Source organism: Dipodomys ordii, unplaced genomic scaffold, assembly GCF_000151885.1.
Source record: "Dipodomys ordii isolate 6190 unplaced genomic scaffold, Dord_2.0 Scaffold99, whole genome shotgun sequence".
NCBI lineage: Eukaryota > Metazoa > Chordata > Mammalia > Rodentia > Heteromyidae > Dipodomys > Dipodomys ordii.
Window position 1 is genome coordinate 6,020,724 of NW_012267315.1, and position 17,449 is coordinate 6,038,172.

Genomic DNA, 17,449 nt, shown 5'->3' on the forward strand with positions numbered 1-17,449 from the left:
ACCACTCCATCTCCAGTTCACCCATTTGTCCCTTTTATTTTGATTTACTGTGATGATTTACTGAAGTGTAGACACAGCACTTAGATGCTTACTTTGTAGGAAAATAAAATCTGTCCTGGTATCTAATAAGATAGTATTTGCATTTTTATTGTATAAAGTTATTCAAAAAAATTTTAACCAAATCTTAAATCCATGTCCAAAATAATAGTTGGGACAAGTCCAGGGAAAATTTTTATACATGCGTATGTAAAATTAATCTTGTCATTCATAACATAGAATGCTAAGAGCCAGCCACCAGAAGATCTGCATGGAAGAATCATCACCCTCAGCTACTTAATCCGTCTGATGAAGATTAGGTCAGTACCAACCACTACTGCAGTTGGCATCAAGTCTCACAGAGAACTTTGTCCCTTGCTCCTTCTCTCCAGGGCAGCACCCTGTACTAGCCACCCTTCTGATGATCTGAATCCCTGGCATTTCTGGGCAAGAGCATTTGAGGGCTTCTCTTTGTGAATAGCTGGAGACAAGATAAAATATGGCCTGTTGCTGGTGTGGCTGAAACCAGGTTGATGGTCCTGCCTTAGGACTCCCAATCATCACACTGCAGCTAGGCCAGGGGCCTCTGCTGGTATCCTGGCTGGGCCTCTGAACAGCAGTGAACTCTTACAACATTGGATCCCAAGGTGTGTGCCTGTGTGTGTGTGTGTGTGTGTGTGTGTGTGTGTGTGTGTGTGTGTGATTTGTACCTTTAGCAAGAACTTGTTGACTGTCAATTACTTGCAGAGCCTATCAGTGGCCTCAAGAGGGTCATGTTGGGTATATGCCCAGGAGTCAAATGGAACCTGAGTCAATTGAGCTTCTTTTTAGTTTTTTTTTTTTAATTGATAGCAAGGGCTTGCATGCAAGTATGTCCTACTTTTAATACTTAGTTCCTCGAAAAAGGAAGCTCAGTGTAAGCCTGTAAAACTCTGTGACTCAGAAGCAGTGTTTCCTAACCTGTGCAAAGGTTTCATTTGGAATCTTCTCATGTAAGACCATGATTCTTACCCCGTTCCCCAACCTGATTCAGACACACCTGAGAAGAACCACAGCATCTCCATTCCATAAAGCTGCCCAAAGCTGACTACAAGGGAAGGGGAGGTGGGTTAGTAAGCCTGAGTCAGCCCCATTGGTGATGTTCTGGTCAGCACTCAACCCTCCTTCCCCCACCGTCACCATGTGTGCCACAGGGTCATCTGAAAGGTGGCTGGTTGCACCATACCTGCTTCTTGGGGCAGTGCTCCCGCATCTCATTAACAATTTGACTTAGTAGAAAGCCCTCCAGGATTCCTGCCTGGAAGCTTCTCTTGGATATTTTTGGAATACTTTTCAGGTCTAGGAATGGGCACATGAGATTCAAAGGATATTTTTACGAACGTCTCATAAAGAAGGGTATTTTTGCTAGGCACCAGTGGCTCACACCTATAATCCTAGCTACTCAGAAGCTGCAATCTGAGGATCATGGTTGGAAGCTAGCCTGGACAAGAAAATCTGTGAGATTCTTATCTCTAATGAAGCACCAAACAGCCAAAAGTGGAGCTGTGGCTGAAGTGGTAGAGTGTTTGCCTTGAGCAAAAAAGCTCATGGACAGTGCCCAAGGCATGAGGTCAAGACCCAGACCCAGAAGTGGCATAAAAAAAAAAGAGCCAGGCACCGGTGACTCATGCCTGCAATCCTACCTACTCAGGAGGGCTTAGCTCTGAGGATCACGGTTCAAAGCCAGCTTGGGCAGGAAAGTCCATGAGACTCCTATCTCCAGTAAATCACTAGAAAACCGAAAGTGGCGCAGTGTTTGGCTTGAGCTGGAGAGCACATGGACAGTGTCCAGGCCCAGAGTTCAAACCCCACAAAGAGAGAGATAGACAGAGACAGAGAAGAGAAGGAGGAAGAAGAAGAAATGAGGAGGCAGAGAAGAATTTTAGAGGAAAGGTGAAAAGGGGAATATTCCAGGCCATTGTGATTCCTGTAAGTAATCAGAACATTTTCAAAAACACAAATCTCAGGCCATATCATGGAAGACCTTTAATAGAATTCCAAAATGAGTCCAACTTCCAGTGTTGAGTATTGTTATCATAGGTCTTTCTTAGATTTTGCCATGTGCCAAGGAATTTAAAGAAAATGCTTAAGGTACATACCAGCCATAATATAACATCATCTTAAGATTCCAGGGAAAACAGCCCAGTTATTATGTTTCCTGTGATAATGACAGACATTTATATTTATCATATCTATACACATTTGTCCTAGTGTGGTGGTACTGTGTATATACAAACTAAATTGAGGCCACTTTGGTTTATTAAACCATTTATGTCATGGAGCACTATTATCATTTGCTCTTTCTGCTATAAATGGACATGGTTTTAATTCCATTTCATTTTCCAACCAAAAAATATGAAGATTGCAGAAATGGGATACAAAGTAAACATCACACTTGCTTACTTGGTTTATTCAAGGCACAGGTCTGTAGCTGGCAAAGTCAGCCCCATCCTCCAGACATTTACAGCCACAAACACCTAGGCCTGAAGGAGGGAGTGGGAGAGAGGTTGAAAGATAATGTCAAAATTTCTGCAAAGTTGAGAAACTAGGAAGTCCCCGATAGCATCCTCTCTTTTGTAATTTGTCAGACATTAAAAGCACTGATCAGACTTTTTAAAATATTCACATCAAAATATACTGCCTTTGGTATCAGACCGTATGATGTATGTGATTGCAAACTCTACTCGAAACAGTCTTTTTTAGGAAAAGAATAATAAGTAAATGACCTCTGGAATAAGTACTATTTCCTCTGTGTCCAGGTGTAATTTTTAGTCTTCCATTGATGTGTCCCTTTTCTCCCTCTCTCAAATGCTTATTGAGTTAGACAGAATATTTAATATGAATAGGTCCTACTCTCCTTGACACAGGGTGCTAGGGGTCTGAAAATTGGAGTGTGCTTTTCACTGAGGGTGTGAAGTGGGAAGGGACTTTGCTATTACAGAACCTGAAAGGATCTTTTTGACTTCAGAAAATAGCCTGGCCAAGAAAAGCTTTTTTCCATGAATACTCAGAACTGCATTATGCCCCTTGGATGACAGAGGTGAGTACTTGTGATCAATATTCCCTAAGAAGAAGCCTCTGAGCTAAGCGAAAGCTGAGGTAATACATCTCCCTCCTCTGAACCTGCCAATCTTGGGCAGCGCAGCCTCTCCAACAGTTTGAAGCAGCAAAGGCCACATGTTTGTGTCATCATTGGCTTCTTTAAAAAAACTGTACCCAGCCAGGTGCCTGTGGCTCACGCCTATAATCCTAGCTATTCAGGAGGCTGAGATCTGAGGATCACAGTTCAAAGCCAGCCCGGGCAGGAAAGTCCATGAGACTATTATCTCCAATAAACCACCAGAAAACATGAAGTGGTGCTGTGGCTCAAGTGGTAGAGCGCTAGCCTTGAGCTGAAGAGGGTGAGGGACAGCGCCCAGGCCCAGCGTTCAAGCCCCACGATTGACAAAAAAAAAAAACCTGTACCCCACATGGTCCCTTCTCTGGCATCAGTGTCTCCTACAGCCTTCCTTCTGGGAAATATTGGTATCTTCATGAACTTTCCTTCCCAGGCTGGCTTTGAACTAGGATCCTTAAATCTCAGCCTACTGAGTAAGTAGGATTATAGTTGTCAACCACCAGCGCCTGGCAATGGGGACTGTTTTGACCCCCTGAAAGTAGAACTAGAAGCTAGGAGAAAAAGAAAAACAACTTGAAACAGATTTTTTCTTGATTACAGGAGATGTATTTTCTAACCCGTATTAAGATTTTGATAAGAGAACCAAGTTATAAATGTGTGTGGTATAATAGATTATATTTTAAATATTTTATTGTTACTATTAATGTGTTGTACAAATGGACTACCACTTCCTAAGCCAGGTAATGAGTACATTTCTTTTTTTTTTCTTTTCTTTTTTTGGGGATACAATGTCATCTCTTCCTTTACATCTCCTGCCCTTGCCCACAAGTTACATAGTTCATTTTCCACAGTGTATACTAAATACCATGATTAGATTTGTTTACCCATCCTTTCTTCCTTTCTGCTCCCCCTTCTTGATCCCCTCCCCCCAAAAAAGAATCCCCAAAGCAAAGACATAATCAACACCAAAAAGCATATTTCCATTTCCTTATTTTATCATTTCTTTTTAAACTTTACTATAGGTCATGGGTACCCATCTCTCTTTATCATGTTACATATTACTCCTTAAAATAGATGTGCCTTGATTTACTCAGCCTATCTCTGTATATTAAGGTGGTTTCCATAGTTCGTTATAACAAATAGACCTGTAATTAACACCATCACACTTTTATCCTGACATGCTGTTTATTGCTTTTATTTCTGTAAGATAAATTTCCCAAACTGAAATCACTTAGTATTCTATCTTGGGTCTGGAATGCCCCACAAAGGCCCTTGTATCCAAAAGCTTGTTCTTCAGCTAGTTATAAGATGGTAGAAGCTTTTAAGAGGAAGAGTCTTACAGAGGGTGGCGGAGGGTGTGTTATTGAGAGTGTCTTTGAAAAGGACTTTTAGATCTCTCTTTTTTCTTTCCTCATTCTCCTGCCATGAGGTGAGTGGCTTTTTGCACCTCCATCTGCTCCCACTAGATGTACAGTCTCCCACAAGCTGGCCCCATGGACTGAACTCGGAAACTATGAGCCCAAATTACCTCTCTTAAAGTTGATTATCTTAGAAAAATGTATACGAACAGCTGACCAACATAGTAAGTACGCAATTATTACAGACTGAAGGATCATGTCCCCCCAGAATCCAGATGTTGAAGCCCAATGTCATGGAATTAGGAGATGGAAAATTGGGGAGAGAATGGGATTTGGGTGAGTTAATGAGGGTGGGCCCCCTGATATGATTAGTACAATTGTAGGAAGTGCATTGTTGGCTGGGGGCTGTATAGCTCAGTAGTAGAGGCCTGGCCTAGCACAAAGCCCTGGGTTTCGGCCCCTAGTTCTGGAGGGCAGGAGTGGGGGAGGAAGCATTGTGAGGATACAATGGGAAGGCAGCTGTCTGCAAGCCACGAATCACCAACTTCAATAAGCCCCTGGAGCTTCCAACTTTCCAGCTCCGGAATTATGAGAAATTCCTGTTGGTTAATCCATTTGTTCTATGACATTTTGTTGTAGCAGCTTATATTAAACTTTCTGTTGCTGTGATAAATGCCTAAGAGAAACAAAAGGAGGAAAGACTTACTTGTCTTTGTAGATTTATAGAAACAAGTTTTGGGTCCCCCATCCCTACCTACCCCCCAGGGTATAGGACAGGAGATAACTTTCTCACACTGGGTAAGATTTTCAAACTTTTAAGAATCAACCTAAGTCAGTTGTCTCTGTGATCTGGCATTGGACTGTACATGTCCTGGGTGGGGTGGGGTGGCTTAGTAATCCCAGCTAGTCAGGAGGTATAAGGACGAAGGTAGAGGTCCTAGACAAGCCTAGGCAAACAGCATAAGAGCCTATCTGAAAAATAACTAAATAAACTGGGCTCCTGTGAATCAAACCTAGTTACTTTTGATGCTGAGATTGAAAAAATCACAGCTCCAAGTCAGCCTAGGCAAACAAAAAATAAACATCTCAATGGAAAAAGCTGGGTGTTGAGGTGAATACCTGTTACCCAGGTATATGAGAGGCAGAGATAGAAGGATTGTGGTCTGATGCTGACTTAGGTAAAAATGCAAGACCTTGTCACAAAAAAAAAAAAAAACTAAAGCAAAAAAGGCTGGGATATGGCTCAAGTAGTAGAAGGTTCTGAGTTCAAAACTTAGGACCAACACCAAAAAAAACTATAACGGTAGTTTCTCATCTGAGTCTATTGTGTAATGCTGCTCTAACAGAATACCACAGACTGGTTAGTTTACAATGAGCAGACCCTTACTGCCTCACGGAGGCTGGAACAAAGTCCAAGTTCTAGAGCTAGCTTCCAGCAAGAGTCTTCTTACACCACTTCATGACAGAAGGTGGGAGAGGACATGTGAGAGAAAGCAAGCAGGATCCAAATTCACTGATATAGTAGATTTCCCCTGCATTAACAGCACTAATCCATTCACAAGGACACACCACCATAGCCTAAATACCTCTCAGTAGGCCCCACCTCCCAACACTTTGTATTGGGTATTATGTTTCTGACACATGGATGATGGGGGGCTACATTGAAAATATTAACTTTAACTGATACATTTGTGAAACTGGATCTGAAACCTGTTTCAGATTTTTGGGGGCTTGGACACTACTTGAGTTTCTTTTGCACAAGGCTAGCACTCTTACCACTTTGGCCACAGCACCACTTCCAGCTTATTTTGGCAGTTTATTAAAGATAAGAGTTTCATGGACTTTTCTGCCCAGGCTGGCTTCAAAACACAATCCTCAGATCTCAACCCCCTTAATAACTAGGATTACAGGCATGAGTGACCAGCACCCAGCTTAGAAAATGTTTTAAGCAATGATTGCAAGCTTCTAACTAGCGATGACCTCTCATTTAGACATTAATTTGAAAATCTAAGTGCTCAAATATTTGGACAATTAAAAGATGCCAGCAATTGTCAGTAAAGTGTTTGTTGCTAATTAATTAACACTATTGTGAAAGAAATCAACACTAAATTAAAATTGTCTTCTCTCTTTTCCCTCCACATTCATATTAGCAGCAATTACCTGTACAAGGCAGTTTCATTTTGAATGTCCAATGTACTTTGGTCAGATTCATTCTCGCCCTCTTCCTCCCCCCTGTCTTTGTTTTCAACTCTTTTTTTTTTTTTTGTCGGTCATGGGGCCTGGGTGCTGTCCTTCAGCTCTTCAGCTCAAGGCTAGTGTTCTACCCCTTGAGCCACAGTGCCACTTCATGTTTTCTGGCAGTTAATTGGAGATAAGAGTCTCGTGGACTTTCCTGCCAGGTTGGCTTTAAATCTCTTGAGCAGCTAGGATTACTGGTGTGAGCCACTAGTACCCTGCTTCAACTCAATTTTTAAGCTAATGGTTACCAAAATCCCTTGAAATGTGAGATTGAACCATACAAATAGTTGATTTAGAGTTTTTAGTTTTGTCCATAGCAACTTCCTATGGCTCAGACTAAGAACTGTAATTTCACTTGATAAACCACATTATAGTAAGGAAACCTTCCAATCAAGGAGGATTTAGATTTCTGTGGATTTGTATGTGTCATGGCAACCATGATTGACTGTCTTGGAAGCAGTTTTCTACTTTCAGAAAAATTGAGAGTCTCTCTTATTAAACAGACTGAAAAACATGATGCCTATCAAAACTGTGGTATTTAAGGTCAGACATAGTGGTGCATACCTGTAATCCCAACAACTTGGGAGGCTGAGGCAGGAGAATCTTGAGTTCTAGGCCACTCTGCACCACATATCGAGACCCTGACTCAAACAAAACCAAACAACAACAGTGGTTCTCAATTTTGCAGTTTTCAACAATTAAGTATGTTAGATTGTCGAGCTTGTGACATTCAACCCAACCCTGCAAAGCCTAAGGACAGGTTTCAGTGTAATCAAGGGCAGGAAGGTAGGGAACTTTAACACAGGACTAATGATTTATTACATACTGCATATTATTGTCAGCAAACTTTCTCAGTAAAGGACAAATGGTATTTTAAGCTTCGTGGATCATATAGTATTTATTACAAATATTAAATGCAATCGACATTTAGGCTGTTTCAATAAAGTTTTATTTACAAAACAGATTCGTGGCCAGATTTCTGTCAGTGAGCCTGACTTCTCTGGCCTTTTCTGTTAGAATAACAGTGCAGTAAGTATAGTGTGGTATGTACCAAAATGATGATAGTAATTCTGGAATCCAAGTATAATCTTGGGTTGTATAAGGTTAGCAAGGAAGAACAGAAATGGTGGGACAAAAGGTGTACCAATTCAGCAGTGATATTCACTAAACACTATGTTGAAAATAAACTATACTACTGGGGGTGGAGGAGAGATGGGAGGGTGATACTACTCAAAAGGAAACATACTTATTACCTGACTTATGTAACTGTAACCTTTAGGTACATCACCTTTACAATGATTTTTTTAAAGTTAATAGAATTACTGTTTTCTGATATAATTCTACAGTCTTTAGTGTTTTACTGTTTTATTAAATATGTTTTGTTTTTGTCTGGGACTAGCTATGTAGCTCAGGTTTGGCCTAGAACTTGATAAATGCAGACTAGGCTAGCCTCAAATTCCCAATTTTCCAACCTCAGACTACCTTAGTGCTGGATTTATAGGCATGTGACACTCACTAAAATGATTTAGAAATTGACATTTGAAATTAGGAGTTTGGTGGGGCTGACATTTGAAATGAAGAGTTTGGTAGGTCTGGGAATATAGCTTAGTGGTAGAGTGCTTGCCTAGCATGTACAAAGTCCTGGGTTCAATTCCTTAGTACTACATAAACAGAAAAAGCCAAAAGTAGCACCGCTGTGACTTGAGTGGTAGAGTGCTAGCCTTGAGCAAAAGAAGCTCAGGGATAGTGCCCAGGCCCTGAGTTCAAGCCCCAGGACTGGCAAAACAGAAAATAACAACAAAAAGAAAAGAAACCAAAAGAGAGAGAGAGAGACAGAGAGAGAGGGAGAGGGAGAGAGAGAGAAAAAAACAGAGAAACAGAGAGAGAAATTAGAGTTGGGCACCAGTGGCTCACACCTGTAATCCTAGCTACTAAGGAGGCTCAGATCTGAGGATCATGGTTTAAGACCAGCCTGGGCAGGAAAGTCCATGAGACTCTTATCTCCAATAAACTGGCATAAAATTGGAAGTGGCACTGTGGCTCAAGTGGTAGAGTGCTAGCTTTGAGCTGAAGAACTGAAGGACAGCAGCCAGACCCAGAGTTGAAACCTCATGACCGACAGAAGAAAAAAAAAAAGAAGAAGAAGAGATTTTAGAGGCCTGGGAAGGTGGCTCAATGGTAGAGTGCTTGCCATGCATGCATAAGGCTCTAGGTTCGATTCTTCAGCACCATATAAGCGGAAAAAGCCAGAAGTGGTGCTGTGGCTCAAGTGGTAGAGCACTAGCTTTGAGCTGAAGAGCTGAGGGACAGTGCCCAGGCCCAGAGTTCAGGCCCCATGACCGACAAAAAAAAAACCCAAAACCTAGAAATTAGAGTCTGGTGATTTATCAAGGTAGTTAAGTGACAAGGATAATAATTCTGTTTCAAAAGAAACACGAAAGATTCTATTCAAAGACATGGGCAAGGGTGGAGAAAGAATATCTTCCTTTGTAAAAGTATTTGATGAAATCTAACATGATTCTGTTTATGTTTAGTCACCTAGAGACTGTGACTTGGCTCATCTCCTTCGTGCCTAACCGTTCTCAATCTGATTGTTTTCAGGTATACTACTGTCTCAGAGTAACAACCTCTTTGTAGCTGTATTCTTGAATGCCAACGGCTCATCTCACATAATACAGTAGATAGACAGCAACAGACAAGAGCTGCAATCAATTGATGTTACAAGCTTTTAAATGGCAATAGTGGACACGTGCATTTCAGCCCGAGCCTCCCGCCCTCTTTCTGTTCTTTGTGCTGGGAGGAAATTGTAGCCTAACATATATTTTTTTTCTCTCCAGTAGAAAGATCCCTTCTCAGAATCCGCTCTTCCATGCACTAACACCTTCTCTGTGTCCTATCAGATTTGATACACAATAGCCTCTTGGCTCCCTCTAACCATACTGTCACCATCAGGTGTGATTGTCACCTGGCTGTGGTGTTTGAGAAGGGGCATTGCATGGGGGACCTGGCTCTGCACAATAGAGACAAAGCAGATGTTGCATTCAAATAAAAGAGCCTTCTTTGATGAGTGAAAGAGGAGAGTAATGAATTAAGGTTGAAGTTTCCGGCATTATTGTTTTCTGTCCTATGCTGTCTACTGGCTCAAACCAAATGGAAGGGATAGTGAATACCTGGGTTCTGTGTGGGGGAGGCACTATGGGAAATGGAATATAAACTGTGTCAACAAGCTTCTTGGCGATGCTGCAAGCCATAAATATATGACATGCGTGGAACACTGGCCCCTAACACCTCTGCCTTTGATTCTACTAACAGCAGACATTCTGTCCAACTCATTCCCAATTTGGTGAATGTTCTAAGAATGGTTTGTCCCACTAGGGTGGGCTTATTGCAATGAGTTAAAGAGAAAGGGGGGAAAAAAGAAATTAGTGCTGATGCTTTGTGTGCAAATGCCACCAGGAAGACCACACAGCACAGAAACCTTCAAACAAGACAAACACCAGTGTGTTCACCCCGTAACCCATCTGCTCACCATACAGAAGGAAGCGTGCCTGGCTGAATAGTCTACTTTCCAGATGGAGCAAGTAAAGCCACGATTAAAGTATCTGGTAGACAAATGATGACAGTTGAGGCTTTAGAGATGAAGGGGGGTGTGTTTGGGTTAGTGTAAATATACTGACTTCAAATCATAAGACTAAATATGTCATATGATTCTAAGAAACCTATTAGGCATTAATAATGAAACTGTGCCCCCCCTCCAAGTCATAAATTTGTAAGCCAAGTTTTCTCTCAGATAGCTATGGGAAATCAATTTTTCACCCCCAAAACTCCATCCAAGGTCTCTTGCTGGTGACAGCCTTCATCAGATGCTGTAGCTTTCAAGAATCTATCTGGTCTGGTAAGATCTCCTCCTCCCACTCCCTCCCCAAACCCATTCCCTTCCTCCTGCCATTTCTCATCAAGAATGTATACAATGAAGCTAGACTCATTTGTCTTCAGGAAATCCTCTTGCCTAGCAAGTTGCCTTGATAACATCAAAACTTGTAGCTAGTTGTCTGCACATGATGAGGGGATGTTTAAAATGATTGATCTATTTTCTTTGTAACCTCAGAAAGAGGCAGATGCTCCCAAGAACACACATGGGGAAAAAACAGTTTCCCTAATCATTGGATTCAGTGGAAGCCTCTCCAGCCTTTTCCTTCAGACTCTATTTACCTGGCTTTGTTTGGAAATGTGGGCCAATGTGGGCCAATAAAGGTGCCAAGGAGACACAGTGAGCTAGGATGCAGAGAACTTCTCATAGCCCTTCAAGAATGCTCTTGTTTCCCATGCTCAGAGTACCTGAAAAGTTCTTTTCCCTGGGGCTTCTGGGTAGAGACCCTCTTCTCTGCTTAGGACAAGTCTCAAGTTACAGAGCCAGCTTCCACTCCTGAACTGTTTTCTGTTTCTTGTGTTGCTGATGTGCCTGTTGGGGACAATTGTCTTATCATAATCCATGAGGAACAAGTATACCAGATTTTCCCTGAGCATTTGGCCATTAGATAATGCAGTTTGGTCAAAAAGAAACAAAATGACTTTCTCGAAAATAGAAGTTGGGATGTAACTTGAAGATGCATCTGGTTGTTCTATTACCTATAGGGAGTTTGCAGACTGCCACTTTTATGTTATGCTGCCAAAAAAACAACAATAAGTTTCTTCCATAATTTAAGATTACAAACCTGAGTGTCTTAGATTACCATGTTCTCTTTCTTTTGGTACCACTTTGGTGATCAAATGAAATCAGGATCATTGAACATTGTTAATTGAGTTGATTCTATTACTCTGGCACATTTTGCCACTTTGTGAATAGGAAAACCTACCATGGGTTTCTCTCTCTAACTCAGCTTCCTCCTTGTCCTTTTCTAAATTCCATAACTTAAACCTTCCATTATTGAGCATTACAGCTTTCTCTAGCCTGGCCATCAAAAACTTGCTACTTAGCCTGGCTTCATAACAAGTTAACTGGGTGACCTGTCTTTCCCCATACAATAGGGTCTAGTTGTCAGAACATTCCTTTATTACACCAAAATATTTGCAGAAGGCAAGTTTTACTCAGATAAGCCTGCCACAAGCTGGCTGGTTTATAGTGAATTCTATGTGTCATACCAAATGGCATTCCTAACGAAGAGGTTCTCCCTTGCCTGTGTGAAGACCACCCTTTGAATCCTCACTGCCTTTTATCCCCAGGCTTAGGAATGCTCCCCAGATATCTCACCATAACCACAGATCCCACTGATAGCTAGTAGCAGAATTGTCTCTGCTTTACAGATGAAGAGATTGAAGACTGCAGGAAGCCAAATGACTCAACTGAATAAAACCATCGAACCTGCTTAACTCTTATTCCAAGACAAATGGCACAGGAAGAATTCCTCCAATGCTGTTTCCTAGGATCCTTAAGAGATTCTTGTGCACGTTTTTTGGGTGGGGGTGGGTGGGTGTTTTTTACTCTGTGGAAGGCTGTGGAATTAAGTCCAAAAGGAAGGAAGTTGTCAGCTACTGGGAAGAGGAGTCTGGACTTTTAGGTCAGCTGCTGACAGCAGAGCAAACAAAAAACGCGCCCACCAGCATGCCTGGGCACATGCATGCCAAGCAATATCCTCCTAAGGCTACTGTTACCCCTCCTGATTTGGTACACCTGTGTGTCTGCAGGGGCCCTTGGCCTGCCCCCAAGTGCTACTACACGTGTATGGCTAGAGCCTAGCCATGCCCACGTCTTCTGAAAGGTGCAAGCACCCCTGTCCATGGTGCTATGAAAAGGGAAGGGAAGCCTGCACTGCTTAGACCCTTTGCTAAGCTCATCCAGAACAGACTTTTTCAGGGTGCCATTCCTGCTCTTGGGGGTGAGAGGGGCTCCCAGCTGCTCCAGGCTTCCGAAGGCAGAGACAGCCACATTAGCCCTGAAGAAAGGGGCAACTGTTCCAACCACAGGCTCACTCTGGAACCAAAGGAGAACAGAACATCCTTTTGCTTATTTTACCACATTTGTATAAAAATAGAGAAATGAGGTGGCACTGGCAAGAAAGAAACCCCTTGCTTTGTTCATTTCCTCTCTCAGCTCCTCCTTGCTGTTCCTGACCCCTCATCTACTTACCAGCAGACCCTTGTTGTGAGGTGGAGTGGGCGACTTGAGCTGGCTTCCACTGATGATCTCCCAGGAGAGCAACCTCAGCACAAAAAGGGGCATGCCTTTCAACTTGGTGTTATAATAGGAACCCTGGAGCTCCTGTCCAGGCAAGCATGAAAAAGGAGAACCTGATTTGCTCCCTATAGAAACCAACTCCTAGTGCATTACTTAGAAATAAGTTGACCAAAATTTTATTTTATACCATTTAGTCAGTCAATATCAATATTCTCCTTTTCCTGTTCAGCCCCACTTAAATCTCTCCCATTAATACCATTGTGTTTTTTTTTATTCTAGAAAAGGTATATTTAACCAACTCAAATCAGTTTTTCCAGGGAACAAAGGAGCACAATTGTGAATAACTGTTCTATTTATGTTCCCAAAGGTTAACCTCGGGTGAATTCTCACTGTCTGATTATGGACAAGAACACCATGCATCTAGCACAGATGGCATGCCATTCCTGAAGACAGGTCAGGACTTGTTGTACGTGGCCTAACTTCATGCTTTTAAGAAAAAAATTATTCCCACAGAACATACACACACTGGCCCACAGTTTGGAGTTTTGTGTGAATGTATGGATGTGCCAAGTCCTGGGGCTTGAGCTCGGGGCCTGAGCACTGTCACTGCACCTTTGTGTTCAAGACTAGTGCTCTACTACTTGATCCAGAGCAGCTCCATTTCTTGCTTTTTGTTGGTTATTTGAAGTGTCTCAAGACTTTCCTGCCCTGGCTGGCTTTGAGCCTCTATCCTCAGCAATCAGCCACCGGTGCTTGACCAGGGGACTCTTTTAATATGTAATGCAACCCAAGTTTTGTAGTAAGGGAAGTTCTCCAATCATGCAAGGCACAAGTGGCTCATGCCTGTAATCCTAGCTACTCAAGAAGCTGAAGATAGCACCCAGGCCTTGAGTACTGGCTCCAGTACTGGCACCAAAAAAAAACAAAAGAAGAAAACCTCATATCATTGTTCTGGGGGGTCTGAGGTGTGGTTGGCAATTTGTTCTGGACCCAGGTTACCTGTGAATTGGTTTGCTCCCCTTGTTTTAAAATATGACCATAAGTCATTTCTATGTTGCTCCTAGATCCTAAAACAACAACAAAACACCTGACCGAATTAATTTATTTGAGAAATTGCTGTTGCCTTGAGCCTCAAATTGTAGGGAAGTGAAGGATTTGCTAAATCAAACTGGCCACTTAGGTCCCCTTGGTGACCAGAATAGGTTCTTTCTGTAAGAGATTTTTCCTTGGTGGTTGTTCTGAGTCTGTGAGATCCTTCCTTACAAAGGAAAGGAGGAATATTCAATGTTTCCGCCAGCTGAGCCTTTGAGGAAACCCTCCCCCCCAAATCTCAGGGCTGGAAATGTGAAAAAGAATATATACATGTACATATGTATGTGTATGAGCAAATCCAGGGCCTTGCCTCTACCACTCAGCTGCTCCTCCAGTCCCCAAAATGATCTTTTGTCAATTCTTTAAGTTCCTCATGTGTGGTGCAGGCCATTCTTATCCCAGCTATCTTTATTATTTTTACTGTTTACTGTGTAGAGTTCTAGGATCTCTTTGGCAAGCCAGTGTGGCTGGAAGATGTAGTAGACCTCAGGAAAGAAGTAGTAAAAACACAAATGGAGGGAAGGAACAATTTTGTTTAGCACAGCTTCCTAAATGTTTGAAAGACTGGAAAACAACTCAGAATATTCACTGGTGAGCGTCAGAATTGTTCTTCAAAGAGCACATGACGGCAGACGTTGTAATCACCTGCTATTAAATTTAATACCCCAAACAGATGGTGTCCCACTTTCCCCCCAAAAGAGATTGCTCACCTGATTGGGAACTTATGAACTTCTTTCAGAACCCTTATTCTGAACCCAGCTGCTTCAGTTTTGTTGGATTCGTATATGAATTTGGTTTGCTACCCTTATTTTGAAAATCTGAAAATTGTTTTCGTCTAGTTGGTCCTTGATGAACAAAATCTACCTAATTAATTCATTTGAGGAATGAAATTGTAAGGAAGTGGAGGATTTGTTAAATCAAAGTGTTTCTAATATATCCTCCTGGTGAACTGCGTAGATTCTGTTGGGTCACTTTTAGCTTTTTCTGACAGGGTCCTCATGGCCTTCATTGCAACCCACTTTCTAGTACATTTGTAAGAACCTCCAAAGGAGCTTTCTAGCTAGCTTCTCCCAAGACTACACCCTCCAAATGGTGAACCCAGACAGTCAGAATCCTATCTAAAACCCCACTAATGCAAATAGGTTTCTTTTTCTTAATTTAAAAAGGGGGAGGGGGCTTTAAAAATATATAATTAGAAGTGCAGTAGTAAATCCACTCTACTTTGACTTTGAAAATATTTTATTTGAATAGTAAATATTTATACAGTTGAAACAGTTCTATTGAAGCTTTCTATAAATAGCTAACAATTAAGAAAATAATGTATGTAGAAAAGAGATTGCATTTAAAAGTAAGAGCTGTCGGTTGTACAAGGGCCTTGGGGGCCCTCCAAGCAGAATAAAATGGTAGGTTGTCTGTAATTCCCTCAGATAGGTATAAAAGTTAAAACTTTTAGCAGATCCCTTTAGAAAAAAAAAAGGCTCTCTTCTAAAATGCACAGTGAAATGTCGAGTGGGGGGGAAGGATCACACCAAAACAAATAATCTGCAATCAAATTATATCATAATCTTCATAATTAATATAAATAAATAAAGAATAAATAACAAATACTCATAAATCAACATATACATTTAGAGGGAACTCATTATAGTCCTACCTCAACACAGATGATCAAATCATAAGTCATATGAAATATTGAGGCAGTTACTACAGCATCTTGTGAAAATTCCCTTCCCTCCCCACCCCGTCCAAAACAAACAAAAAACCCAATCCCAAACAGACAACAGTTCAAGGCATTTGTGGCTATACTAAAGAAAACTCTTTAAGCAATTTGATTTGTTCACATACAAAAAGGTAAAGCCAGACTCCAGCAGTTCACAAGCCATAATAAAGCTAATCGTGTGGGAAGTTCAATTTACAGCCTGTGAAATATAAAGGCATTTTATTCCTCAAGATTCACCCAAAACAACCCGTACGCTACAGACAGAGCAGAGAGATTGGTAGGCGAAGAGCAAACCGCAATTCTAGACCATAAACACAGCGAAATACTAGCAAGAAAAACAGCTTCGCCCCCTGTAAGGGGAGGCTTCCAATCACGAGACAAACGGGTACAGCTTTTCTCCCTCGTAAAGAAAGAGATGGACTCCTGTTGCGCCAGGGGGAGAGGGAGACTCAACGCAAAAGGGAAGAGGGGCCCAAAAAGAGTCACAACAGAGGATCGGGGTTCCCATCACCCCACATCGAGAGGAATCGTAGACGATACTTCCACCCCGGGGTGGGGATGGAGGCACGCACCCCTGGCGCCAGACACAGGATCGGGGCACGAAGGGCACACTCTCTTTGTGGGGCTCCAAGCGAAGGCACAGTTCTGGGGGCCCGGGGTGGAGGGCGCGCTCTAGCAGGCCGGGCGCACGGGAACCTGCAGGAGGATCACCTGTCTGTTCTCGGACGGGTGGCACTTGTTGATGTGCCTCGTGAGGCCCGGCGAGCTGTAGAACGTGGCCGGGCAGTACTTGCAGGGGAACACCTGCGCGGCGTGCAGCAGGCGCAGGTGGCGCTCCTGGGCGCCCTTACTGGGGAACGTCTCCCCGCACACTGGGCACAGGTGGCACTCGGCGGGTGCACTCAAGCCCAGCACGCCGGCCGCCTCGCCGTCGCCGGCCGCCTCCAGCGGCGCCTTCTCGTCGGGCCCCGCGTATAAGGCCAGTAGGTCCTCAGCCGGGGGCGCCGGGGGCGCGCCCTTGGCCTGAAGCGCCTGGTGATGTGCTAGCAGGTGCTTGCGCAGATAGGCCTGCCGGCGGAACTTCTTGGTGCAGTGATGGCACTCGTAGAGCCCGTCCTCGGAGCCCGACTCGGATAGGCCGCCGGGGCTCGGCGTGTCCCGGTCGCTGCCGCCTCCGCCGCCGCCGCTAACCTCGCGCGCCTCGGCCCGGGTGGCGGCTTCGGACTCCGGCGCACGCGCGGCGGCGGGCGCGGGCCGCGGTTTGTGCCAGCGGCGATGCGAGGCCAGGTTGGCCGGGCAGCTGAAGACCTTGGCGCACTCGGGGCAGCGGTACTCCACGCGCACGATGCGCGAGCACTTGTGCTGCGCCAGCGCGAACGGATCGGCGTACTCCTCCTTGCACAGCTGGCAGATGAACTCGCCCAGCGGCCGCGCCGCGCCCCCCGCGCGGCCCCGCGGCGCCTCCACGGGCCCTTCCTTGATCTTGAGCCCCAGCACCGGCGACGTGGTCACCTCGTCCTCGAAGTGTAACTTGCGTATGGCCTTGGGTTTCTTGGCGCTTGGGGCCTTGGCTGCCTTGGCGGGCGGCTCAGCGACGACGGCGGACGGGGCCGCGGGCCGCTTGCCCGGGGGACGCAGGGCGGCGGTCGGGGGGAGTGGGGGACCTCGAGCGG

At 43.8% G+C, this 17,449-nt stretch overlaps 1 protein-coding gene across 1 annotated transcript in view; it reads right to left on the bottom strand.

The window, feature by feature from the left end:
- Nucleotides 1-16,448: 16,448 nt before the first annotated feature.
- Nucleotides 16,449-17,449, bottom strand: part of Insm1 (insulinoma-associated 1) — a 1,361-nt gene continuing 360 nt past the window's right edge. Inside the window, exon 2 of the mRNA XM_013027043.1 lies at nucleotides 16,449-17,440. Coding sequence (XP_012882497.1) covers nucleotides 16,449-17,440 — 992 coding nt within the window. The remainder of the gene's footprint in view (nucleotides 17,441-17,449) is intronic.